We start from the raw sequence: 26,526 nt of genomic DNA on the forward strand, positions 1-26,526 counted from the left end.
CCCACCCCCACACCAACCCCCTCCCCCACCATTGAGCGCCCTACTGTGGGCGGGGCCTGCGCTGTGTGAATGAGTGCGCGCTGCAGGCAAAGCCACTCGCCTCTTCGTCCACGGCGGTCGAATATTGTCCGCAGTAGCAGCGACTGCCGGCTTCTGCGTAGCCCGTCGATCCACCCGTCCATGATTTCATAAAATCATTCGGCCATCCGTCAAATTGGGCGATCCCATTCATCCATTCATTAACCCACACACCCACCGACCCCCCTATCAATCCATTCAGCCATCATTTTACTTACTCATCACTCCCGTCAATTCGTCCGGTCCACCCAGCGATAGGAACTACCTCTTACCCAGCGGTGGGACCGACGGACACGGCGAGGATATAGTCGGCGGCGGTGGTGGTGGTGGCGACGGTGAATGAGGATCGTCGTCTTCCCAACAAGTCTCTGCGGACACGCAGCGAGTCGAGAACTTGAACACCCGCGACTCCTCCCGAGTAAGTGGCCCCGTCAATGGCTCGCACACATTACACGAGACAAAGATGCCCTGTCTATTATAGCCTGAATACACTTTGGGGTGTAAGTGCTATTAGCGAGCACCTATGGCACACGACGGGGTGGGTAGCCAGCTCCTCAATAAGGCATGTTTACTACACACCGCACCAGGTACTCATTTGAGGCTGAGTCGACCTAGGGGAGGCCCAGGACCGGTTCAGATAATCGCCACTGATTTTGGCCGTGAATCGAACTCGGATCGCCAGGTTCGTAGCGCTAAGCGCTCCACCACCGCTCCCCACAAACACACAGCACACTCATAACCCACACGCTCATTAAACTGAAGAAGGTCGTGTTTGTTTAAGCCTATGAGCCATAGGCGGGCTTGTTTATACGTTTTTTTGTGTGTGTGCCAGGCAACCATCTGTGTACATGTGCGTTGTAGCAGCCAAGCCGTGGGGGGGGGGGGGGGGTACCTACGACTATTTAAACGAGCATTGCCTTACGTGACCGGCGAGGTCTCCACGTGTTGTTTGTTGGTGTCCGCTACGCCGAGACGCGGCGTTTTCGCTTCCCCCCTCGTCACGCGAAGTCTGCCACTTCAAAACGGCCCGCAGAACTTTATATTATAAAGTCCGTCGCTTATCAACCATTGTAGCCGCCCCCCGTGTCTTCGGGTCCTCTCGAGCGGGGCGATATTTACGAGCTTGCCCAACACTTTATCCTAACGTTTAGGAGGATAAAGTGTCGTGGTAGATTATATAAAGGTAGTGTTTGAAAAGCATTGACAGCCAATGGCGGAGAGGTATCCGTTAAGTGAAGCGAAGAAAAACCATCCCGTGGTGCAGATGCTCTGTGGATTGTTGCATCGCAGGACCGTGAGAGATGCGACCGCCAGCGGCGAGGTCTTCATCCAATTGTGGATTGGGCATGGCTGATGATTAATCGAAGTGTGTAGGTTTTGGTGGTTGTGCCGAAACAGCTCTCCGATGTGTTATCGCGTTGTACCTACCGTGTGTTGGTTGGCATGATGTCCGACGTTTCGCTCCACGTACTGTGTAAGCGTCTTCCGGAACAAACGATTCGGTCTTGGGTAAGGGAAATATTCTCCACCCCTCTGCTCTATAAACACGGTTGCCCATGAGCCAATGGCGTGATTGTTACCACCGGGGTGGCAACATGCATCGACAGTAGCAGCTAATATATCTACATCAAGGTCGTAGTAGCCTTAGAGTGAACATTAGGGGGAACCAAATCTTCCAGGGAGTCTAGGGGTCCCCCCCCCAGAAAAAAAATCTAAATTTGAAAACTAATTTCCTGCCTAAAATATTGAAAAAGTCACTAAAACATGGGATGGACTTTTTAGTTATTTTTTTACAATAATGTCTAATAGTGTATTGTATTACATTGCTCTGTTTTTACTTTTTAACCTTTTCTTGTTTCATTGTATGTAATGGCGGATATTATGGATTAATAAAGTACAACCAAAACCACAATCATGTAAACAGAAATCTATGCATTGTTATATGAAGACAAGTCCAGATATTGTGGCCAAGGTTTAGCAAATCGTTGTTTTAATTTACATATTTACAAGTAAACTTGGATGGGCAGCATGGGGCGTTTGCTCTGCTCTCCTCTCTTTTCCTCTCCAGCCCTCTCTCCTCATCTCCTATGGTCCTATATTCTTCTTCGGTCATCTCTTTTCCTTTCCCCTTCTCTGCAGTAATTTCTGCTCCTTTCCTCTGCTCTTCTCTCCTATCCTCTCATCTCCTTTCCAGGCAATGACAAGTGTTTTGACTTGCCATTCTTCATGTGACTTTACCGAAAGAACCAAAGAGTAATTCCTGCAGTTACGAACGCTTCAAATCAAGTTTGGACATCTGAGCTGGTTTGAGATGTGTAATTGGCCTCAAACATGGCCAGTTGCACCTGCAGTAGTCTTGAATTCAATTCAGGATACTCATCTACCACCTTGTCCATGTCTTCGCGTAGCAGCACATTCTCCAGCTTCTGCAGCTTGTGGAATCCAGCTTGATCAAACCTCTCTATGAATTGAGTATTCACTGTGTCCAAGGCGTTGTAGAATTGGGCTCTGTACAACGACTGGGCATCCGGATGGATATGGGCTGCAGCCTGACTGGCGTAACGCTTTGTAGGTTTGCAGATATGAGGCATCTGAATAGGTTGTAGGTCCAACTTTGTTGCCATAGCAGTTGCTTTTGTGAACAAGACATTGCAGTGCTCCTCCGTTTGCTTGTCCTGCATGCTTGTTTTGACTTTGTCCACAGCCTCCACCCCGCCTGAAACAGTCTGTTTCCTAAGCTGCAGGGAGGTGTTCAGGCACTCCAAATCCCCCATCAGGTCTTCAACCATTACAAGGCCGAGCACAGTGTTCCCTTTTAGAAATGTTCCTTGAAGACCATTAGCCTTAGTTGAAGTGTCAGATGAGTTGCATGATGCCATTTCTTCAAGGGCTGTCAGCACTGACTCATACTGGCTGAGAACTGAGCGGATGGCAAGGGTGCGAACAGTTCACCTGGTGGGACAGAGAGGTTTCAACGAGGTGAAACCATGCTCTGATTTTGCAGTTTCCTGGAAAATCACCTTTAACTTGCTAGATTAATTAAAGAAGCCCCCCCAATTCATGCACCATACCCATTGATTCTCTTACTAGTGGAGAGGCTACACAGGCAGGCTGCGTAACTAAGTTCACGCAGTGTGGACCACAGTGACAATAAATAACCAGCGGTTATTTCCTTAAAATGGCTTGCACTCCCTGCAATCGTCCAGCCATATTTGCGGCACTGTCATAGGTTTGTCCTCGAAGTTTGGACAGAGGAAGTCCTAGATGCATCATCACATCACATGCCATCTTGGCTATGTTTTGCCCTGTCGTTGATGACACTTCATAGAGTCCCAGGAATGATTCCTTTGGTTGTAGATCTGCATCTACAAAGCGCAAACACATTAACTCCTGCTCAACTCCTGAAATATCCTGGGTGCCATCAATGATAAGTGTGAACTGGACCACTGGCATTGATATTATTTCCGACACAATTTAACGATTGTATTGCACACCAGCTTCAAAATTTCGTTTTGCATTTGGGGACTGGTAAAATCGGTGGCCTTTCAGCCAGGTGGTTAGCTCTGATTTGCCCTCTGCCTTGTACTTTAGTAGCAGGCTGAAATTCCCACTATCAATGCCTCGAAAAACCAGACCTTGCCGTGCCAAGTACTTCACACCCCCAACAATCTTCATAATATTTCTCCTCCCTTGTTGCTGCTGTCTTTCAAGCTCATGTGAAAGTTGTACATTAACAGGTTTTGGCTCCTAAATCCGAGTCATCGCAGCTAATTTGTGACACAGGCTGTGTCTTTATGCCTTCTTCCAATTTTGAAAGCCAGTCTTGACAAAAGCTGAATATGCTTTTGATGCAAACTTAGACTTTTGTGTTGCAAAGTATTTAGCACAATAGAAACCGAGGATCCGCTTTAAGAGGGTCTGTAATGGAGTCAAGTATATTCTTTAAACCATTTCTCCTGAAAGTAGAATGTCCTAATTGATAGGGGTTGACTAGGTAAGACATTAACATTTGGCTGATTTGGGCGAGGTCTAAGCTCCTCCCCTCCCTCTCGTGCACCTTAATCTTCGTTTGCCTGTCTGCTCTCTCTCTGTCATTGTCTCAAACTCACTGCTTGATTGTATTATCTAAAATACACATGAGAAGCCATACTTAGAGGAATATCTCAGCTTAAATTAACATTAGGATTAGACTGTTGTGATGTCATTATTCGGTCTTAACCATCAATATTTGCTCCTTTTCTCACTCATCTCCATGCCACCTGCTCTCCTTGCCCTGTCGGCATCCTCATGGCCTCTCTCTCCCTCTCTCGCTTTACTCTGAATTCACCAGGGTGAACATGAAAGAAATATTATCAGTAAACAAGTGGTGTTCTTTCCATGATGTTCAGGGATGGATTAATAACCATTTCTGATCTGAATGTCAATTATTATATCGAGAAACATTGAGTCATCTCTTGTACTACTGTATACGTCTATCATCTGACTGGTGCTCATTTTCTCACTGCTCTCAACTTTTCTTTTCTGAGGCTGCCCAAAAAACGGAATGTCACTGCCACCCTTCCTCTTGCTCATGACACTCACTGAATGAAAGCTGACTGTAATAAAACTACTTGCACTTTAATCAAAGAAACACTAATAATGCTATTTATCATAAGCAAGTACAACTATACACTATACTATAGGAATATGCACTAAATGAAAGCCACAACTGTCTACACATTACACATGCAGTGCAACATAAATGATTGACACTTTACTCAGACTTCACGTGGGCTTTCTGACAAATATCACGTAATAAAGACATTAGCGTTCGTTGAATACGCCCGTGAGCCCCATTGTTGGTCGCTGGGTGAATGTGTGGCTAATTAACTTTCAAAGTAACTTACTTAGTCTTGATTTGAAGCTTTCGTGACTGCAGGAATCCATACTCTTTGGTTATTTCGGTAAAGTCACGTAGTATAAAAAATAATAGATCACGACGTTTCGATCGCAGCACTAGCATCCGTCATCAGGTGTGAAACAAACACAGCAGGGGGGAGGATTGCTGACGTAGGAGAAAGAGCTGCGGCAACAAGAGTTTATATAGGATTTTGGTGGGCCCAACCTAAGGGTAAGTGGGCGGAGCTAGAGAAGGAATTTGTACGTAAATCTTGATTTGAAGCTGTAAATGTGAGAGATTGGCATATCAATGTGAGACGGCCTAGCCACCGGAGGCGTGCCAATGAGAAGATTGGCATGTCAATGTCAGAGAGCCGGGCAACAGGAACAAAAAAACCCTAAGAGAAAGAGGTACACATAATGAGAGGGAGACACAGAGAGAGACACACAGAGAGTCCTTCTTCTGTCGGCGTGGCTGGGTGTGGGGGTGGAATGTAAAAAAGGAACAGATGGAACCGCTCACCAAAGGCTCTTTCGTAATTGCCAGGTATCACCTGCGCGCAGATTGGCATGCCGCCAGAGGAGTTCTGTTGATTGAGGTTAAACAAGGGGGTTAAATGAACCAACAAATGTTTTGGGACGGAAGTTTACCGTTTGTGTAACTGCTCCACAAACAAAAGCTCACCACATGAGTCATTAGCAATGCCGTACAATATAACGAAATAGAAATGTACGGAAATATAATCCTAATGAACAGCTATTATCTATCCACTGCTGGAAGAAGCCCTACCCCCACCTGAGCCCTTGTCATCTCTCAACGTCTTGCAGTGTCCGAACCCATCTCGTTCGTGCACACGAGTTTATTTAATCGCTCCATCTCCGAGGTGGACGTAATCATGTGGCATGTTCCCTTCTTTGGCACAAATTGGTTTGTTTAACACGTAGGCTTTCGCGACCAATATTATTCATAATAAAGGTTTTTGGGTTAGACCGCATAAGTGTAAATGTGTTGAAACCCTCCACCACCCTACACAGCCAGTCAGTAAGGGATTTGTCACGTAAACAAAACGCCAAATATTTACTACTTCAGCCCACCGGTTTTTGGGTTAGATCGCGTAAGTAAATTTACAATCTGTGGATTCACTTTCCAACACACCGGCGGGCTGAAGTATTAACTATTTGGCTGTTTACCTGACACATACCTTACTGATTGGCTGTGGGGGGGGGGGGGAGAGTTTCGACACATACGCGATCTAACCCAAAAACCTTTATGGACAAATTGCTTTCTTGGTTGGCTGCTAGGGTTTTAAGTTCAGGATAACTGCCTGTTGATACGTTGAGTGAAGTCGCAATTTATTCTTGAACAATGGAACGGTAATGTGAATTTTTACGAAAATAATCTGCATATCCTTAATGTCCTGTTGTCAATTCGAAATTGTGCAAGCTACCACTCTGAGGTGTGTTGTGGAACGATAAACCAATCTGTCTGCCCTACTATATAATGTACAAAAATGTGCATGCAGTGCTCAACTGAAAAGAAAAATCTTTTCACTGTGACCATCATACAATCTTCTACAGCTGCTAGGATTATTTGAGTTCATGATGTAAATAGTGCTAATTAGTGGGCAGGTGATGTCCTCTGCTTTGCCGATATATGGCCGTTTTTTTTCCAATCAATGACACGGAGAAAGCCCATATCCTAATTATGCGTTCTTTATAATATCCTTTCGGGAAACAAATAATTACATTATTTATAACAAACATTTCAGCGGGTGGCATTTGCACAATGTGCGGCTCAGGTATTTTCAAGATAGTATATTTAGCGCACACATCGTATCTGAATGTTGTGCATTCCATAATCGTTTAGATTTTGGGTTGGTTCCAGAGCTGTTCTCCAAGCAACGATCAACTTACAGAATGAATAATGGAGACTCGTGAACATGCAGGGTGGAGCGGCGGTGGCGTAGTGGTCAGACCACAGTCCTGTGAACTTGGAAACCTGACTTCGATTCCCAGCCATGGCTAACGTCGGTAGCGAGTGATTTCTGAACGGGAACGGAGCCATCCCCTCCACCGACCCCCCCCCCCCCCTTATTGTGAACATGCATATAGCATTGGGGCACACTGTGTGACCCATTATGAACAGGCTCTCGGACTTGACGCTCCGCCATTACGGCAACAACAAAACCTTTACATATGCTATGCACCTAGCCTTAACATGTGTGCATCTACATGTACGCCGTGGTGTCGAGATGTTATCTCTCTCACCTGGTATGCAAGGAGGTCGTGGGTTCGATCGTTACCCTGACACCTGTATATTTGGAGCTTGCATGTTCTCTCTCGCCGTTGTTTCATTCGGCTTTTTTCTTCAAGTCTTCCAAGTTTTCCCTCCACATTTACATTATTTAGCTACTGTAAATTCCCACGTGAAGATAAGCCACTTCGATGAGCTCAGTTGGCTTTACCTGGTAAATACAATGTTTTACTTTTAGTTTTGTAAAATCGCTGCTGGATGAGGATACCTCCCTGCGCCGTGTGGATCATGGAGGTAATTTGACCATACCTCACCCTGGCCGGTGCAGGTTATTGAATGTTGGCATCGCATAGTAGACATGGGGCATAAAAGTACAGTAGGATATGTATTTTATACTCTACTGCACAGAAAAAACATGTACCCTTATATCAAATAAAAGTTGCACTTTGATCCAACACACCACAGCAGCCGTACGTCCTAAAACTTTTGCGGGTTCTTTTTAAAGTGAACCCTTGGGCTACAATAAAACACCACAAGCAGCCGGCGACTCTTATAACAGTCGAGGGAGAGCGTGGGTCGCTCAATTCCGTTCCCGAATAAGCTCCCAGAAGGTGGAGCGAAAAGTCAGACATCACGCCGAACAATGCACGGTACAAACCGAAAATCCACATCGGAGAGTTGGAGGCATCTGTTGGGCGTGGGAAAAGGGGCATCGATCACACTTCAGCACGAAGGCGAAAGTCGAGAGTCTGTTGATATCTCCGAGCTAACGAGCTCACAAGCACATTGCGCGATCCTTTGGGCATGGACCCATTAAACGAACGACCGTACACAGCAGTGGATTGTGGAATTTCAGGTCCGGCAAAAGGAGGGCAGAGGAATGCAAAAGCCTGTCGTGCAAGAGCGCGCGTCGACCGCCCATGAGAAGGTGTCACATTTCTATGCCCCCCCCCCCCCAGGGTCAGTTTGCACAACCGACCTCGAAGCAAATCCCGCTTCTCAGCTGTGCACATGCAGAGCAATGATAACAACAATAATATATATATAAACAAACGTAATATACAGCCCCGGTTGTCCATACAGTGCTGGATGAAGGACCTCATGGCGGTTGATTGACCATACTTCACCATGCTGGTCAATGCAGTTTGAGCCCAGGACTGTTTCGGATATCACTCAACCGCTGATGTTAGCCATGGCTGGAATTTTAACTCTGGTTGTCAGGTTCACAGGGTAGTACACAAACGACTGACGCCACATCTTTGCACAGGCAATTATTATATTAATAATAATGCCCTTTCATTTCCCGAGTAAGCCTCTCAAATTCTCTACTCTAAACCAGAAGGGTACTACGTTGGGATGTTTGGCCAATTTCCATTTATGAATGATTAACATTTGGGAAGTAACTAGAGTATGTGGAGAAACAGATATATGACCGAGGCGGATAACATTCAAAGCTCCAGACAGATGGATTCAATCCACAGGTATATCTAATACATTGAATCATTTAGGGACTGACCCCATTGCTTTGTTTCCATCTCCTGGCCACCTCGCAGTCAGTCCCACGACTACCATCTCCTGGCGGTCACCTATCCAAATACAAACCAGCCTCAAACCTGTTTAGTGCATTCGGGGTCATTCGGTTTGCAAGCAGGGACTGCTTTGAGTCGGTCAAGTACAAATTTACTTTGCGTCACACCTGACTATATGCAAAAGGCAAAGCAATATGTTTAGTGGCCAAAATTGCATCGCCTGAACTTTGAATCCATCGGTTATCTTCATGCGGCAGGTTCTGGAATTTCAGAAATTTATGAAATGTACATGTGTTTTTCTTAGCTGTGACGAATGCAGTCTGCTATACTTTTAAAAGAAAGCAGGTGTCTGGTGCCAGGCATGCTTGACTGCGTATCTTTAGAACTGTTCCACATCCTCGATCATGCTCGGAGATGTTTTGTTGAACGTCCATTTTCGGCTACATTAATCATTGTGCACGAGGCGGTTGCACTGTTCCACAATGAGCGATTTTAGGGCACAGTTTACCGCGGACTGTGCAGTTACCGAGCGGCATAAGAGCACCAGATTCACGTTCTGGGTTACGTAAAATTTGGCTCTCCAGTGTGTTTTTAGATAGTGCCGCATGTTGTTTTGACACAATGTGTGGGAGCTTTTTCAGGAACCCTTTTCAGTTTCTGAAAAAGCTCTCGGTACGTCGAGCGAAACGTCGGGACGCTGTGCCAAACGACACGCGGTACAACGCGAAAATGCAACGCAGCGCTAGCTATACTGTACAACTGTGACAGTGACAAACCTAGGCAGTAGCACCATCACAGCGAAGCTCAGCAGTTGCGCCCATTTGCTTTAGGCTGGTGTCAGATGGAAATTCAAGTTGAATAACATTGCCAAATGTTGCCACAAGCATTGTTGGTGGGCGTTAAGCCTGCTGTTGCACACATACGTCATCTTGATCCCGGCTCTGTGAAGGTATTTGACTGACCTGGCCGATTGCCCAACATTATATAGAACATGGAGGCCTCGCATGGAGTATAAGGCCATTTGTATTTGTTTAAAATGTAATCGCAAGTATCTCATGGATGGTGGAGGAGTAGCACACGTTGTTATTACAATGCACTATGATCTCGGCGCAGTGAGTTAACGTTATAGGGGAGTGATTATATGAACCAGAAGCAGAATATTTATTTATACTGGAGGAATTTGACGAGTTATAAAGTTATTTTTCACAGATATCCAGTCGGTGCGGGTCAGAACGTTACAACAACAAACAATATGAAAACCGGATAGTGCAAAGTATAGGAAAGGTAAACAAATTACTTCAAAAAATACAAATAAAACTCGACTATTTAAATGTTTACTTATTTGTCAGAAGTGACCTGGCCAAAAATAATATCTCAACAAAGTGGCTTATGTGGAAATTTACAGCAGCATGGTGTTGGGAGGAACGTCATCCACCAGTAGATTGATCAGCAATCTGTAAGTTGTAATTAATATCATTGTTTAATTAGTCTAGAAGACCAACTGAGAGCGATCTGTCACAAAATGTAAAAGAGACACAAATTTGTTCCAGATTTCTTATCTGGAAAAATGGTGTGCATCTTTATCTCACAGATCAGACTGCTGACAAAGTGACCTTGACTATAGAAGAGACCGGGCGCACATCTGACATCAAAATGCTCTTTCCTGACTTTTTCAGACACAGTGCTGGAGAAAATTCCACCTGCACGCCCACCATCACCACTCCACCAACTCTCGGCATTTTAAATCCCCGCAAAGGAAACAAAAGCGAGTAGTGGAGGCGAGCGCATGCACGCGCGAGATGGGCGGGTCGCACTCCAGCCGTAACTCCCCGCTGGCCAAGCTGGCGACGCTGCGCTCGCTGCACATCGTCATGCTGGGCCTGGACTCGGCCGGCAAGACAACGGTGCTCTACCGCCTCAAGTTCAACGAGTTCGTCAACACGGTGCCCACCATCGGCTTCAACATGGAGAAGGTGCGGCCCGGGGCGGGCGGCGCCCGCGGCGTCAGCTTCCAGTTCTGGGACGTGGGCGGCCAGGAGCGCCTGCGCCCGTTGTGGCGCTCGTACACGCGCCGCACCGACGGCGTGGTGTTCGTCGTGGACTCGGTGGATGCCGAGCGCCTGGAGGAGGCGCGGACGGAGCTGCACCGCGTGGCGCGCACCCCCGAGTGCCAGGGCGTGCCCGTGCTCGTCGTGGCCAACAAGCAGGACCTGCCGGCGGCGTTGGCGCCCGCCGAGGTGGAGCGGCTGCTGGCGCTCGCCGAGCTGGGGCCCGCGGCGCTGTGGCACCTGCAGCCGGCGTGCGCCATCATCGGCGAGGGCCTCTCCGAGGGGCTGGACAAGCTGTACGAGATGATTTTGCGCAGGCGCAAGATGCTCAAGCAGCAGAAGAAGAAGAGATGAGCGCCCGAGTGGGGCTGCTCCGTCGGTTGATTGCTTTGTTCGTTTGTTCGTGTGGACTTGTGCCGGACAAACTCGGGGTGGTATCTGTAAAACCACGAAGGACTTGAGGAAGTACCGTTGTTGGTCGTCACTTTCTCAGCGTGTTTACATGGACGTGCTTTAACACGCGTACCGAAGCGACCTTAGAAGTGTTACTGTTTGTTGCATACACTGGATTGCGGCATCACGTATCGTCACTGAAGTGCTGGTTATAAGAAATATCATGTATGTGGACACTGGATTTATACAATACTTCTGCTGATCAGGTTTACAAGGCTGTGGCTTCTTTTGACTGCATCCAGATGCTTGAGCAATTGAATAAAAAATATCGTCGCTATATTGGTAAGTAGAAACTTGTAAAATAAGTTACCATACAATTGAAGGATTATTTCCTGCAACAAAGGTCAACACTGTAAATATATCGGTGCAATGAAGTTACAAAGTCCAACGGTTGTATTGTGTTGCCCGAGTGCCAATGAAAGTTAGTATAAACTATGGGCTGTTTGTCTTATACAGGGAGCGAGAAAAATGCTCGCTTGAACAAAATGCCTATCCAGCACAGCGCCACGTAAACCAATGAAATCAACATAATATAAGCCAGCTTATTTAAGAATGTGTTAATGAACGACGACTGCTGGATGAAGTTTTTCTCATACACCTTTCAGACTGTGATGGCTATTTGACCATACTTCACCACGCTAGTCAATGTGGGTTGGTGAAGATGGGGAGGGGGGGGGGATACACGATGTATTTTGCTGCACTACCCACAACGACTGCTACACCTGTTTTTTGTTGTTGCTCATGGTATGGTCACCCATCCAAGCAACATCGAGGGCTTAAGCTTTGTTTCTTGACGCCTGACGGGATCGGGCGCAATTCCAGGTGACTTGCTGAATGGTTTAGTTGTATATTTGGAAGCTTATACTTTGAATGAGTGCGAACACTTCCCTCCCTGCCACCGCACCTAACGATAAAGGACATGTTTTGCTGAAGGATTTTAAATATTATGACGTGGGAAAAACGGTCGGGCTTCGGACCAAGAGAATGCTTTGAGTGCAAGTCTGCCTTTTGTGTGGTGTGTAACGAGAGGTCGTCTTGAGCTGAGGTATGCCAGTGTCATCTTGCACGGGCTCGTTTTGGGGCGATCTTTCCACCCGCTATGGTGGATTTAAAGTTTTTTTTTTGGTAGTGCGGCATCGTTCGTTCAGGGTTGGGGCCCCTCGGCGCTAATGAGGCGCCGTGCCTGACAGGCCAGAGTCTGTGAAAGTTTTGAAGGCGCGCACCGCTGAATGACACGGCCGGGCGGGATTTCGGAGGGCATGCAATCCGAGAGGGAGACGACGGGAGGAGGAGGGGCACAGAGCACTTTGTTGAGGCGCCCCCTTTGCTTTCATTCTGATGCACGGTGCCTGGGCTTAGTGCCCACTTAGCTCTGACGGACTCCACACAAGAGGAAAGTTGTGGGCGGTAGCATAGTGGTCGGTGCACACTGCACTCTGAACCTGGTGGACATTTGAATCCCGGCCACTGCTAACATCGGTGGTGATTATCTGAACCGGTCTTGGGCCTCCCCGAGGCTGACTCTGCCTTAAATGCGTACCTGGTGTGGAAACATCAGTGCTGGGGAGACAAAGGCAGCCAGGCGTGGTGCTGGCCACCCCCTCGTGCACCGTGCTGGTCATCATAGGTGCTCGCTCACAGCACTTGCCCCAACAGCCAGTTATAGGCCTTGTGGGGTGGAGGGAGCTTGTGCGAGTGATTATAATATTTTTGTTTATCTTGTACCTTACCAGTCTAATGAAGGTGTGAAGGGGTTTTGCATCGGACGGTGATACCTCCATCGAGTATATGGTACAATAAGGATTCAGCATTAGAGGAGATGAAAGATTAACTGAGATATTTGGAACGATCTTTGTTTTTAAGAACCGCCACTCGATAGTGTTAACTTGCGAGGCCAGAGTTTCCCTATTGTAATATCGCTTCCATCCTTGGTACTTTAAAAGAGTGGACGCGAGAATGGCGGTCTGACCAAAAGTTACATTTATATTCACGTAAGGGATTTGTTTGTGGAGTATGCTGAGTGTGTCAAAGAGTTTACATTAAACTGTGTGCACTGATACACGTGAGGTGGGGGGGGGGTTGACATTGTTGTGCGAGACCAATGAAGCTTCTGGATGTTTGTATAGGACACCTGTAATTAAAGACGATTTTTGCTCAGTGTAACCCCTATGCAAAAATTCAAAATAATAAAAACGTGTTTGACTTTGGTGCAATTTCAGCAGCTGTGTATATTATTCTACAGAGATGAAGCAAACTTAATAGGCTTTGGTTTTAAACCTTACACTGCTAAACCCCAATTACATTCAGGCAGATTATCCGCTGTGCTGTTGATGGCTCTGTCGTGAAATGTATTTCGTAACTTTGGAAATCCCAGTGTGAATGGAGCTGTGGGCTCCCTTTGGAAGACAAGTGGCTGTGGGCCATTGCCACCGAAACTAGCTGGGTAACTGGCTAAACGGGATTTTCCGTGTAATGAATAAACATTGAATTGAAACGGCGGAAGAAGCTCCTTAAGGCATAGTAGTTAACGACACCAAAGAGGTGGGAGTAGTGGATCCAAAAGACCGATATGGTTCATTTTAAAATTGCTTTAACTTTTCAATTTGCGATCCAATTTGTGTAATTATTTTGGCATAATATTCGTATTAAAAAAACACTGCATATTTTCTTGGCATTTTAGTCGGTTAAAACGCAGATGACTTTTTCGTGCCCTCTGAGTGCTGGACTGTGAAAGGAGAAGAGAACTCGTTAGTCTGCAACAATTATTTACAGCCCTTCGTCAATTTCTGGATGGAAGGCCTTGCTATTAGGTAGCGGTCATGGATGTTGCTCGACTTAATCAGCCCAGACGGGGCCTAGAACTGGTTCGAATATTACTCCCCACTAATATCAGCTGTGGCTCGAGATTGTATTCAGGTCCACTGGGTTCACAGCCGCAAAGTGCTAACCCCCCCACTGCCCCAGTCAAATCCTAAAACACATTAATTTCCTCTGGAATAAATGGGAATTAATGGTAATTTGGCTTAAATAGCATTGTTAAACAGATAAATACAACCCAACAAACAACGGGCGCAACGAGAAATATTTAGTGTTTGCAAAACACGCTGCAGCGTGTTGCCTCCAAAAAAGTGTGAAATGTAAGAAACTAAATCTTTGATATTTTAAAATGTCACCGCAGGCCTCATTTGCAAGCAACGAACGATGGCATGTTTAAAAGGAAATATTTTTTTTTAATATTTCTCTATGATATCAGTGCCTTTTTTGTAAATGGCATGGCGTACGATTGTAAAGCGTGAAACTGGATCTCCCAATGGGATCGAAGCCTGCATCACTTTCGGAATTATTTCATAATGATACAAAGCGAATGGTGCAACCCTGCAATTGCATGTTCATGCTGCTGCCAACGAAGTGAGGGCTCTATACATCCCCCTTTATACCTATAGAGTAATGATAATACATTTTTATACAGCGTCATTCATGATAATTGCATCCCACAACGCTGTACATTAATAATTATGAGGGCTAACACCTATATATTGTATATAGCTACTACCAAGCAAGTTAAAACCCCCAAACACAAATAGATCAACAAAGACATTGCACCAAAAAAAAAAGCACAAGCAACCAAAAAGTTGTCACAAAGAAGACATTGGAGTACCCACACTTTACCCCACTATAGGTAACGTGCCGATCAACTAAATCCTAACTGTATCCATTCTAAACTAAACTCAAGCTAAACGACTGAGTGGTATTGCTATTTTTTAAGAAGTGATTTGGCCACAAATGATAGCTCAACGAAGTGGCTTATGTCGAAATTTATCGCATCCAAATACTCTATGCGCATGTTGATTCTAAATTGTGAAATAAAAACCGGGAGGACCCAGATAATATTCCACGTGACCACGGGGATAGAGACGTGTAAACTCCACATATATGGGGTGTCAGGGTCGGGATTGAACTCACGGCCTCCTGTATACCAGGCGAGGGAATCAACATCTCTCCAACGCGGGGTGGAAAGAGGTGGGGGAGATTTAGTTCAAGTTAATTTATTTGGTATAACCCTGTGAACCATTCGGCTCTTGAACCGGATGCAACCGCAACAAACAAAAACATGAACAAGAAACCATCTTAAAGTAACTGCAAACAGAAAATTCAAAAAAAGACAGCAAAATATTGCAGAAAAGGCACCGTACACCAACGCTGTGTGCAAAAAACCCAGTGGTATGCAAGTCAAACAACAACAACCACAAGACAACTTAGATTAAGGCCATCAGTCTAACTCCGTACTACAACAAACAAACATGGCCAAACCAAAAAACTTTTCGAAATCACCAAAGTAAAGCCATAAAAGCAATGAAACAGTGATCATAGGAACTGTGACCGAATTTTCACAATAAACGACATAACAACATGTACTACCAAACCCTGCAGCCATAGCTGGCTGCATGAGTCACTCCACAACATCAGGAGCATTAGTCAGAGTATCAAATTTTCAATGCACCTTTAAGATCAGCACACTAAATCAAAACACAGATCATACTTTGCAGCGATCATGATGTCCTGTTTTTTTGTAACCCCGCAGTGGCAACTCTATTCAAGTCCTCACTGCCTCCTTGCTACACTCCCTCCTTGTTACACTCCCTCCCCAATGCCTCCCACAGCTGCAATCACACCCATGAGTACCTTTGGACTGGACACGTGCGTTTGTGTGTGGAATTGTCATTTATGCCTCTGATATTCTGGACTAAAGGTTGAGCGCCTCTCAAATCATGCACACAGCCGATGGGAAGAGCAGTGCTTCTCAGCGTCGATCCACGCCTTCCCACAATTGTCCAGTCAATTAAAGTAATTTTGTGCTATAAAAAAACATGTTTCGTGAATAGTGACCTCTGCGTAATGGCCTCAATCACAGTCATGAAAGGAAGAACGAGTTAAAGCTTGTAATTTGATATAACAAAAAATGTAGGCATCAACCAAATTAAATTTCTCACAGTGCAAAATTAGCACCTAGATGTTGATTGTCCGCCTAATGCCACCGATTTGTGGCTACTCCAAGTGTAGCTGTGAATATGCGTGTTCAAACATGTCCATTGTGAATCGTAAATATTATTTAATTTCTTTCAACGCGTACACTTTCGGAGGAGCAGTAATATCACATGAGCGAACACGCTTGCTCCCACGTCCTGCCACCGCAGTCATGGGTTTCCAAAAGTGGGCACGTGCCACGGCCCGGGTCTCTAAGCCATCGCGAGCTCATCCACAGTGCACGGCTCCTTCCAGGTGGCAACGGAGCGATGCGTGCTCCATGGTCAGCGTTTCACTCGTTGTAGGTGTTCAGCAAGATTCATGAACTCAGCAAGAAACTGAAAGGGAGCAACGAGGGCGAACGCCCCTGCTTTGGCCCCCACTGCGCCATGAACCTGATGACCTGAATTCAATTACCCGCCACAGCTGACATCACTGACAGGTGGTATCCGAATCAATATTGGGTTCTCACCTTCGGCTTCACTCTTGCTAGGGTCGGTCCTGCACAGTGCTTCCTTTGCCATGAAATATTATCGTCCTTGTTTCTTTTTTTACCCAATTATATTCCACTTGTCGTATCGGTGTCATGACGAGATAAATACATTTACGTCTGGAACTCCATCAATGCATCACTGCATATAAGAGAATGACCCAGATGATGGCATTACAGAACTACTTGCTTCTGAAATTACTACAATAGGTATCTGAATCCATACTAGATTAACACAATTTACATACCCCGCAAAGAATGTTCAGCGTGTGTCCAATCTAAATGTTTGATTCTTACAGCTGAAGTAAGCTAAAATTAGTATTTAACAAAAATCCAATTTCACATGACTGGGTTTTTTGTGAAGCCAATTGTGAGTGGATTGATATCATTAACTGGATACACTGGAGAACCCGCTTTCATCACAACTTTACCCATGTTGACTGTATTCGGTCTCTATCCCAGTATATGGGTCTCTCTGCGAGCGATTTGTAAACTGGGCTGAGAACAGAAACTCGCTGCACCTGAAATCCCGGTAAAATCACAGGTGGCGAAAACCCGGTGGCGGCTCACAGCTGACACGTCTATTATGAACCTCCTCATGAGCCACCTGGCTCTCTGTGAATGGGAGCCTTATAATTATCGACAACAAAGCAGCCGTCATCCTTCCGGCTGGAAGGATCCTTAATATCAACCTCTTCCCCACACGTCGCACCAAAACCATCTGTCTCCACGCGCAGCAACGAATTCCTGCACTCTGTGCGTGAACGCGAAGTGCTTTTTACAAGCCCCTGAAATATGTTTCGTTTTCAATTGCGGACTCGCATTCTGCATGATAAGAGAACGAGCACACGGATGTGCATTTTGCATGGCGCGCTGATAAAAAAACAACAACAACAACAACCAAGACGGTAGCCACAGTGGTGTGGTTGGGATGGGCCCTGGTGTAAGAAATGAAATGGAGTCCCCTATCTGTCTGCCTTCATGCATTCTTCATCGCCCTGGTGCCCCCGCCCCCCATAGCTCGTGAGCCCTGGTGCATTGCCTGCACTTTCGATAAGCTACGCCCCTGCGCTGCCACGAATGTACGCTCATTTTGGCAATTGATGGAGAAGCTGGTACTATTGTTGCGTCATTGCCTTAAAAATACCACTGCGGGACATTTATGGCTTTTGGGTGGAGTCGGTGACGCAGCTACAGAAACGCAAATTACCAACCGTATTTTTGGTCCCAGCCTTGCAGCAAAAGTTACCTATTAACCTGCCCCAAGGTCGCGTGTGTGTGCTGGGTACTAATGTCGTCCGTAAAGTGTAACGAAGATGTTTTGAGCAATTAGGTAATATAACTCGGCAGGTGCACGGAGATTAATGATTGACTTCAGTTCGCTACGACGGAAGTGTGAATTCCAGAAATGTAAGTTTAGTGGGTGATGTTTATTTCATCTACGATCGCTTGAGATAAGAGATGTATTTGTGTTGAGCATCATCCACCTGTGGGCACAACATAGAGGTGATTGTCCGGTGCAAGGCGCTCGATCATACCATCGGTTTGCGGATGGTAGGGGGAGGTTCGCACCTTCTGCGTACCCAGAAGGTCGCAGACCTCCCGCAGAAGGGTTGATGAGAAGTTCTTTCCCTGGTCGGTCAGCAGTCGTTCCAGGGCGCCCTTATCCAGGACATAGCCCTGGAGAAATGCCTCCGCAACGGCTGCTGCCGACTGGTTGGGGAGGGGCCAGGCCATGGGCCAGTGGGTAAAATACTCGACCCCAACCAGTAGGTACTTATTACCCTGGACGGTGACCGGGAAGGGACCCAGAATGTCCAGAGCCACCAGCTTGTTGACGCGGGACACCTGAATTGACTGAAGGGGTGGCCAGGCCGGCCTAGCCGGGTGCTTCCGCCGCGCACACTGTGTGCAGCTGTTTAACAAATCGGCGACATCGCGCTGCCATCCCTGGCCAAAAGAAATCGAATTGCAGCGTGGCGAGCGTTTTATGAATACCCAAGTGCAAGAGTCGTTCGTGCGCGGCCCACATGGCCCTGCCTCGCAGAGTGGTAGGAGCGACGATTTTGTAATGGCGAGAGCTGGCATCCCAGGACATGAGGAGACCATCACGCATAACGATAGCCCCAATACTCTCCCGGCAATCGCCAGCTCAAGCAGCGAGTCACGAGCGATCAAATCATGCTAGTCGGCAGTGGAGACAGGCGCTGCGTCGGCAACCCCTGCCGCCGCCGCAATGGGAGAAGTAGGTGCAGCCACAGTGGGCGACTTGCACCTCCCAGAGCCCGTAAAGCATGCACAGCCCTCCCCCAGGGGAAGGCGCGATAGGCCATCAGCGTTTGAATGCCGCGTGCCCTTCCGGTAGATAACCGTGAACGCATAGTCCTGTAGGACTTCTAGCCATCGTGACAACTGGCCAGATGGCTGGTCTATTTTTAGCGCGTACTGCAGTGCCGCATGATCGGAGCGAACTGTAAAATGCCTGTCGTACAGGTACGGTCGATACTGTTGTACAAAGAACACAATAGCGAGCAGTTCAGCGGCAGGTAACGCAATAGCGCTGTTCTGCTGGCGACAGCACCCTACTGCCGTAGGCGACGACGCATTCGACGCCATCAACTGACTTACGAGAGCACTGCGCCAATGTCTGTATTACTGGCATCAGTGTCTCAGGATGAAGGGCAAGGTGAAGTCAGGGTAGCACAAGAGAGGGGCGCCGACAAGGGCGTCGTGAAGCGCCTTGAATGCCCCGTCCTCGGCATCCCTCCAGTGGAATTTAGCACCTTTAGCCATTAAAGCATGAAGAGGCTTCGCTATCGACGCAAAGCCCTCAACGAACCGGTGGTAATAGGACGCGAACTCTATGAAGCTGCAGGACCTCACCGACAGACGTAGGCGTCGGCCATGTCCTCACACAATCAGTCTTTGCGGGGTTGGTGGCGATGCCCGTATGGCTGACAATGTGCCCAAGATACCGCACCGATTCCCGTAAGAGGAAACACTTTGGGGCTTGAATTTAAGGTTAGTGGTCCGCATCCTGACAAACACAGCCCACGTTCGAGGAACGTGCGACTGAAAACAATTACATCATCTAGATAGATAAGACACGAGTCCCACTGCAGCCCAGCAAGGACCAGCTCCATTAGCCGCTAGAACATCGCTGGGGCTGAGTGCAGACCCATGGGCAACCGATTGAATTCAAAAAGGCCCTGCGGCGTGCGAAACACGGTCTTCGGTTTAGATGCCTCGTCCAAGGGCAGTTGCCAAAATCTAGACAAAAGGTCCAAGGTGGAAAAGTACCGCGCCCCCGCCAAGGCATCCAGTGACTCTCCATGCGAGGAAGCGGATACGCGTCTGCCAGCTAAATTTTGTTGAGTTTCCGAAAATCCACGCAAAATCGCAAACTGTCATCATGTTTCTTGACGAGTACAATCGGTGCACCCCATGGGCTGGTGGATGGAGCCATGATGTCCGCGGTCAGCATATCATTTACAGCCAACCGGACATGTTCTTTCTCTGCCGGGCTCAGCCGAAACGGATTCTGCTGAATGGGAGCGAAATTGCCCATATCAATGTGATGGTTCAATAGATTAGTGCACCCGATATCAAATTTGTGCTTGCTAAAAACATCGGCGAATTCACGAAGTAACCGATTGAACAGAGGGAATCCAACCAACCGTCGTCGGGGTCAGAATGTGCTTCGGACCGAGGCGTACCATCTACATGGTGTGGAGTGGCAGTGATGCGTGAGCAATCACTGCCCCCTGGGGCACGACCTTTGTCGGCAACCCCGCATTCAGCACTTGAATGAAAGGTTGGCCCTCACCAGGCATAAGCGTCTGTGCCCCCATCAGCTCTAATCCCCGTACGGCCGTGTTGGATGGAGCCAGCAAAATACCCGATGCCGTCCCTGACCCGAGCGGTTTCCGCAACCGAAGCGGAATCAACATTTGCGCGCCCGGCGGAATCCGAACTGTCTGGGACGCCATCGCTTGAACGGTTGCGCAAGCCGTGCGTAGCCAGGTGGGTGAGGGCAGGAACGATAGACGGCGGCCCGAAGGGAGCTCAATGCAGCCTTTGTCGATCATGATTTTAATGGGCTTTTTGCCGAGGAAATCCGTACCCTGCAAACAGGGGACGACAAGGGTCTCGGAAACCAAAATGGGACCCGTTAATTTAATATCGCCAATACAAATCTGGGCCTTTATTTGGCCAATTATTCCCAGGGAACCTCCATTTGCTGCGAAGCAAGGGACCAAAACCGGGGTGAGCGACTGACACCTTTGGGGCAGCACGTTGTAAATGAGGCCCGAAATGATGGTTGCCGAAGCGCCCGTATCGACCAGTAGCCGAAATTCAACCCCTTCAATGGTGCCGATGATATCGGAGGACCGCTGAACTGGTCGGAGTGGCTGCCGAAAATCAACCCTATCCCAGCCCTGACCCCTCGACACAACGCGACGGAGCGGCACATCGGAATGAGGAGTGTGAGATGAGGGCAGGGGCCGAATGCTGTGAGGTGTCGTGACTTGCCTGCGGCTCCTGTGAAGCAGCAGGCGTGCGGAGAGACGACAGCGGGCGACCCAGAGCGCGGCAGTCGATCAGCTGGGCAGCCCGACGACAGATGTCCTTATTGCCCGCAGTTGTAGCACGTGACGCGGGCCCATGCCAGCGGGGAACTGTGTCTCCCCCGCCGAGGCTCGCCCTGGCGAGGCCAGTCAGTCGTCCTCCAGCTCGCGGCGTGATGTGATGCGAAGGCCTGGTTATCCAGGGCCTCGTTCTCTGAATGCGGCAACGTGCAGTGGCACACGTCGCCACCTGCCCGTCGCGCTAGAGTAGCAGCTCCATGTGCAGGTAGTGTGCAGTGCTCAGTGAGGAGAGATTTGCCTCATCCTTGACGTGAATGGCGATGCGCAACTCACGAGCCAGCAGCAACATTATCTCAAGCACGACGGTGTCGATGCCCACGTCGTCCATACGAGGGTAGTCCGCTTGGGCCAATGCCATCAGTGCACTTCGGTAGGCGAGGGGGGTCTCGTCAGCCTCCCTCTTCCGGCTTCTGAAGCGATGCCTGGTTTCTGACGGGGGCCCATACACCAAAGCCATCTGGCCGAGTGCTTCATTGCAGCGATCCTTCCGCGGAATGATGAGGAATGTAGCTAGGGCAGTGTCGTCCAGCGCGGAAGGCAAAGCCCGAAGAGCAACTGTCCGCAGTCCACCCCGCCGTCTCAGAGTTTTCCACGAATTGACGGGCAATAGCTGCCCAGTCTCCGCCTCTAGCCGTGAAGACTTTAAGAGACGGCAAGCGCTGTTGCAGGGCAGGAATGTAGTTCCCCGCCGAGTCAAGACGCGTACCAGGTGTGGCGTTTGCAGGGCCGTCGGACGCAAGAATGTCCACCAGAAGCGGCGGTCACATATCCGATGACGCGGCAGCGTCGGGTTGGAGGGCGTCGAGGGCGGAAGTGACGCACGCCCCCTGGCGCACGTGACTTCCGGGGCGGATGACGCCATTTCCGGAGGAAGTGACGAAACCCCCGGCGGAAGTGACGTCATACCCGATAGTGTTTTCAAAATTTAGCACGGGAATCCCTCGCGTAATGGCGGGAATGGCACCCGCCCGCCGGCCTGGCTCCCCAACCCTCAGCAGTCGACCCACCGAGCGTGAGCTCATCGAGGATGGCGGCGGCGGCATGTAGAAGATCGGCCAGATGAGTGTGCGCCGACTGGATCGCCCATCCCGACGGTGGCGAGTTCCCTGACAGGGCCCGGAGGTTGCGGACTTCTCTAGCCCTCCGGCTGGCTAGACCTAGGGGAGGCTGACCCACCGCTGGTCCTGGTGGGACCCTGACCACTGGCCTGTCCGGACCTGGCCCTTAGAAGGACATCAGGCCGAGGGAACCTCAGGGTCCTAGCCTCTCGACCACTGGCACCGCACTGAGCCCCGGCCCTTAAAAGGACGTCGGTGGCTTGGGGTCCAGGGTCTTCTCTTCAGGCGGGCTTCTGGCTCCGGCTTGAGGCGAACTGCCCAGCGCTCTCCAGAACCCGCTTTATATACTGTTTCCCTCTGAGGGGCGGGGCTCTGTGGGATCGTAGCATCCCCCAGCCCCCTCCCCTCAGAGGGGTTCTAACCACCGTTGGCCCAACCGGTCCGGACTGGTTTCTACCCCTCCCCACCGAGGGGCAGGGGGTTCTGTGGGATCGCAGACACTGCCCATAGCCCCTTCCCCCCGGCAGGGTCCTGGCCAGGAGTACACAACATCCCCATTCCGGTAAGCACCCTGGTTCTGGCGCGCGTGTGTGTCAACATGACCATCACATATGTATGTTGAACTTCTTTCATACCGTACGTAGCCAACCTTACTAATCCCACTCACCTACCCACTCAGAGACAAAGTTCCCCCAGTATAGCCTGGACACAGTGTTGGGGCAAGTGTTGTTAGCGAGCACCTATCAAGGCCAGGCACGGCACACAAGAGGGTGAGTGGCCAGCACCACGCCCGGCCGCCTTTGTCTCCCCAGTGGCGATATTTTTACACACCGCAACAAGCACTCATTTGAGGCTGAGTCGACCTAGGAGAGGCCCATGACCGGTTAAGATAATCGTCATCAAGTGAATGGGAATCGAACCCGGGTCGCCGGGTTCATAGCGCAGCGCGCTAACCGCTAAACTACCGCTCCCCAACCTACAAACTCACCCACTTACGTGTGTAGTGACATACGACGTCACTACTGTGTCAGGACTGTACGAGCGTAGGGAAATATGACGTCACTACTGTGTTGGCTCGGTATGGGGGCTGTAGGCGGGTGTCACGGGGGTCGTGTCAGGCCGTGACACTCTGCTTGAACCCAACAGCACACGTGACCCGATAAAGGGGGGCTAGGGGCCCCAGGGGGAAGCTTGGGGGTCACGTGGTTTGGGGACCCGGACTTTCTTGAAGGATCGAGAAGGGGGGCGTGGCCTGGGGCGGATCCGGCCACGCCACGGGAGTGACAAGCGGGGTGTGAACAGAGAGCTGGGCTGTTCAACCTTGGGATGACGACGCCATCAGCGGTCCTCGAGTCTCCGATCGTCGTTCGTGACCAGGCAGCCCGTCACCTGCCCTGGTCACGCTGTGTAGTACTCCCCAAGTGTTAGTGAGATTAGGAACGGTGGTCACCACCCTGTATATAATGTTCACGTTGGTTGTTATGCGTTAATAAATCGTGTCGCCTCCAAGTTGAGTGTGCGCCTCAATTGAGCCCACTACACCTGCAATACAGTGTCTATCCACAAAAAAAAATACTTTTTACCCAACCCCACGACCTTCTAAGAGTATATCATTTATATTATGCTGATATATTGCATATCTTTGTTGTTATATATATGGTATTACCACTGTCCAGAATGCAGCCTTTTGTTGAATTAGTCGGTGGATTAAGTAAAAAAAAGCTGTTCATTAAGTCAATTGCCTCAATTGTGAGGCCATCTGCGGGGAGACAATACAACCATTCAGCAATCAAGTGAAGCGAGCATGAGTAACCATTACAATGTTGGCGTGGCTTATCAACTTTGTCCAGTATAGCCCTCGTTTTTTTGTATAAGGCAATGGCAATGAATAACGTGGGGATTTATTTATTTAGTGAGTTAGTTTAGGCTATAAACATTACTCACTCGCGGTGTGTGTCGCAATACTTTCCGAATATGTAAACACGCTCCTTACATGTGGTGGGTGCTGTGATCGGGGGGCAGTGGTGGTGGTGGTGTTGGGGGCAGGGTAGGGTAGGGCTGGAGTCGGTGAGCTAACCTGAAACTTCAGAGCCGCTGATAATTGATCCCCGATGCAAATCCATGAGCTCCCGCGTAACTGGTTGGATAAAATCCGATTTCTTACTTTCCGGTAATTATGTCAGAGGCCAGATCTTGGCTAACGCAGCAGCACTCACAACCCTCATTGAATCGCAAAGTTGTGCTGCGTTCGCGCCGACGGAGCCAGATTTTCTACGCACTGCGTGATTTCGATCCACGCGACGAAATGCGCTACGAGTTAGTAGTGGATTGACGTCATTGGGGTTGGGGCACGTAACAAGGATGGAGGCCACTACGTTACCAACAATGGCCCTGTACTGTCACGTGGAAGGAGTATGGGGGGGGGGTAGAAAAGAGACCGAGCGTAAAAAAAGATGGATAGACAACGTAGCAAGGGAAACTCAAGCAGACAAAATCGATACTTGCAGGAAGTGATTGCCGTGTCCGTCGAACGGAAATGAGAGGAGATGTTCAATCCAGACATATTGTCGGCCGCCCGTTTGACGGCTGACGCAAGAGAGAAAATACGGAGCCATAGAGTGGGGGAAGAGCGGTGGTGCAATGATTGGCTGACGCACCGCTCTATGAACCGGGCAACGTGATGAGTTCGAGTGCCGGCCACAGTTCACGTCAGCAGCGAGCAGTGGCGCAGCTACGGTGGGTGACCGCATATGCACGAGAGAAACCACAATCATTTGAACAAAAAAATATATATATTTTTGAGGTCAGTATATTTCTCCCTTCAACAAAGACGACATGAATGCCCAATTGTGCTGATGACGGAACCTATACAGACAGGCACACATACAGCAGCAAAAAAGTCTGAGAGCTCAGTTACCTAGTCAGAAGGACGATTTCTCCAGGGTAAATGCACATTATTGGTTCTTTCGGTAAAGTCACGTAGAAGGGAAATAATAAAATAATAAAAATAAAACAATAAAATAAAATTCTCACGACGTTTCGGCCACAACGCAAGCAGCCGTCCTCAGGTTACTTTACCGAAAGAACCAAGAATATGAATCCCTGCAGTCACGAAAGCTTTAAATCTAAATTTAAATGCGCATTGTGATTCTGCGTAGTTACGTAGTAGATTCAGTTGTTCTCAAACTTTGCTATCGCGTACCACTCCAATGCCGGTGACGCGCGGCGTGTTCTTTGAACGGTGGGAGGAGGCGATGTCGAGCCCTCTGCACCAGTGAAAACGTAATTCTGCATTTCCAATTTACAACGAGCTTATTCGTCGAGCTTCGCTTGCGTAACGATGTGCTGTGTGTGTTGCGCGTGGCGCGTGTAGCGCCACGTGCCCGCGGGTTGTGTTTTTTTGTGTGACGTGATGCTGTGTATTCGATGTGATTTGTATCGAAATCGGCACCAGTGCTTTTGCTGCTGGCAGCAATAAAAGTGGTTTAAAAGTCAAAGTCTCTGTTCATACTTCTGCTTGCGCTCAATACGCGCTTTCGCTCTTTTTATACGCTTTTATTTAACTCATTCGGTCTGTTGTCGTATCCTCAAATCTTGTAACTCAAATTCAACCGTCTTCCCAATGTCGCATCGACTGCAAACTTGGTATAGGTATGTGATACTGATGACAATACTATATTCTATCATTGAAAATAAATTAATTTTTATTTTTAAACGATCTTTTTCACGGCTCTAATTGTCCACGGTCAACTGACGTTGGCTGTAATTGACCACGGCCCCTTACGTTATGGCAAGCCTCGGGGCCACTTCCTGGAGTCGTTGAGTTCTGCCATTACGAGTCCATTTCATTAAAGCGTATTTTAAAACAAGTTTTTTTAAAAATATTACTTATTCTCTTCTTGCTCCCATGCACTGGAACAATCTTCCCCCTCCACATTAAACAGTCACCTTCGTTCACTAGTTCCCGCTCCTCACTCAAAACTCACTTCTTGTTACCCTAGCTCAACCCACGACTCCTTAACCCCCCCCCCCTCATAACCGCCACCGTTACCTTTCCCTCTTCA

At 48.5% G+C, this 26,526-nt stretch overlaps 1 protein-coding gene across 1 annotated transcript; it reads left to right on the top strand.

The window, feature by feature from the left end:
- The first annotated feature begins 360 nt into the window (after positions 1-360).
- Positions 361-17,483, top strand: LOC133345186 (ADP-ribosylation factor-like protein 4C). Its single transcript, XM_061555728.1, has 2 exons — positions 361-496; positions 10,416-17,483. The coding sequence occupies exon 2, from the start codon at positions 10,539-10,541 to the stop codon at positions 11,139-11,141; it is 603 nt and encodes a 200-aa protein (XP_061411712.1). The 5' UTR covers positions 361-496; positions 10,416-10,538; the 3' UTR covers positions 11,142-17,483.
- Positions 17,484-26,526: the final 9,043 nt, after the last annotated feature.

The sequence above is a fragment of the Lethenteron reissneri genome, chromosome 21 (assembly GCF_015708825.2).
Source record: "Lethenteron reissneri isolate LAM-NWPU_2019-01 chromosome 21, ASM1570882v1, whole genome shotgun sequence".
Taxonomy (NCBI): Eukaryota; Metazoa; Chordata; class Hyperoartia; order Petromyzontiformes; family Petromyzontidae; genus Lethenteron; species Lethenteron reissneri.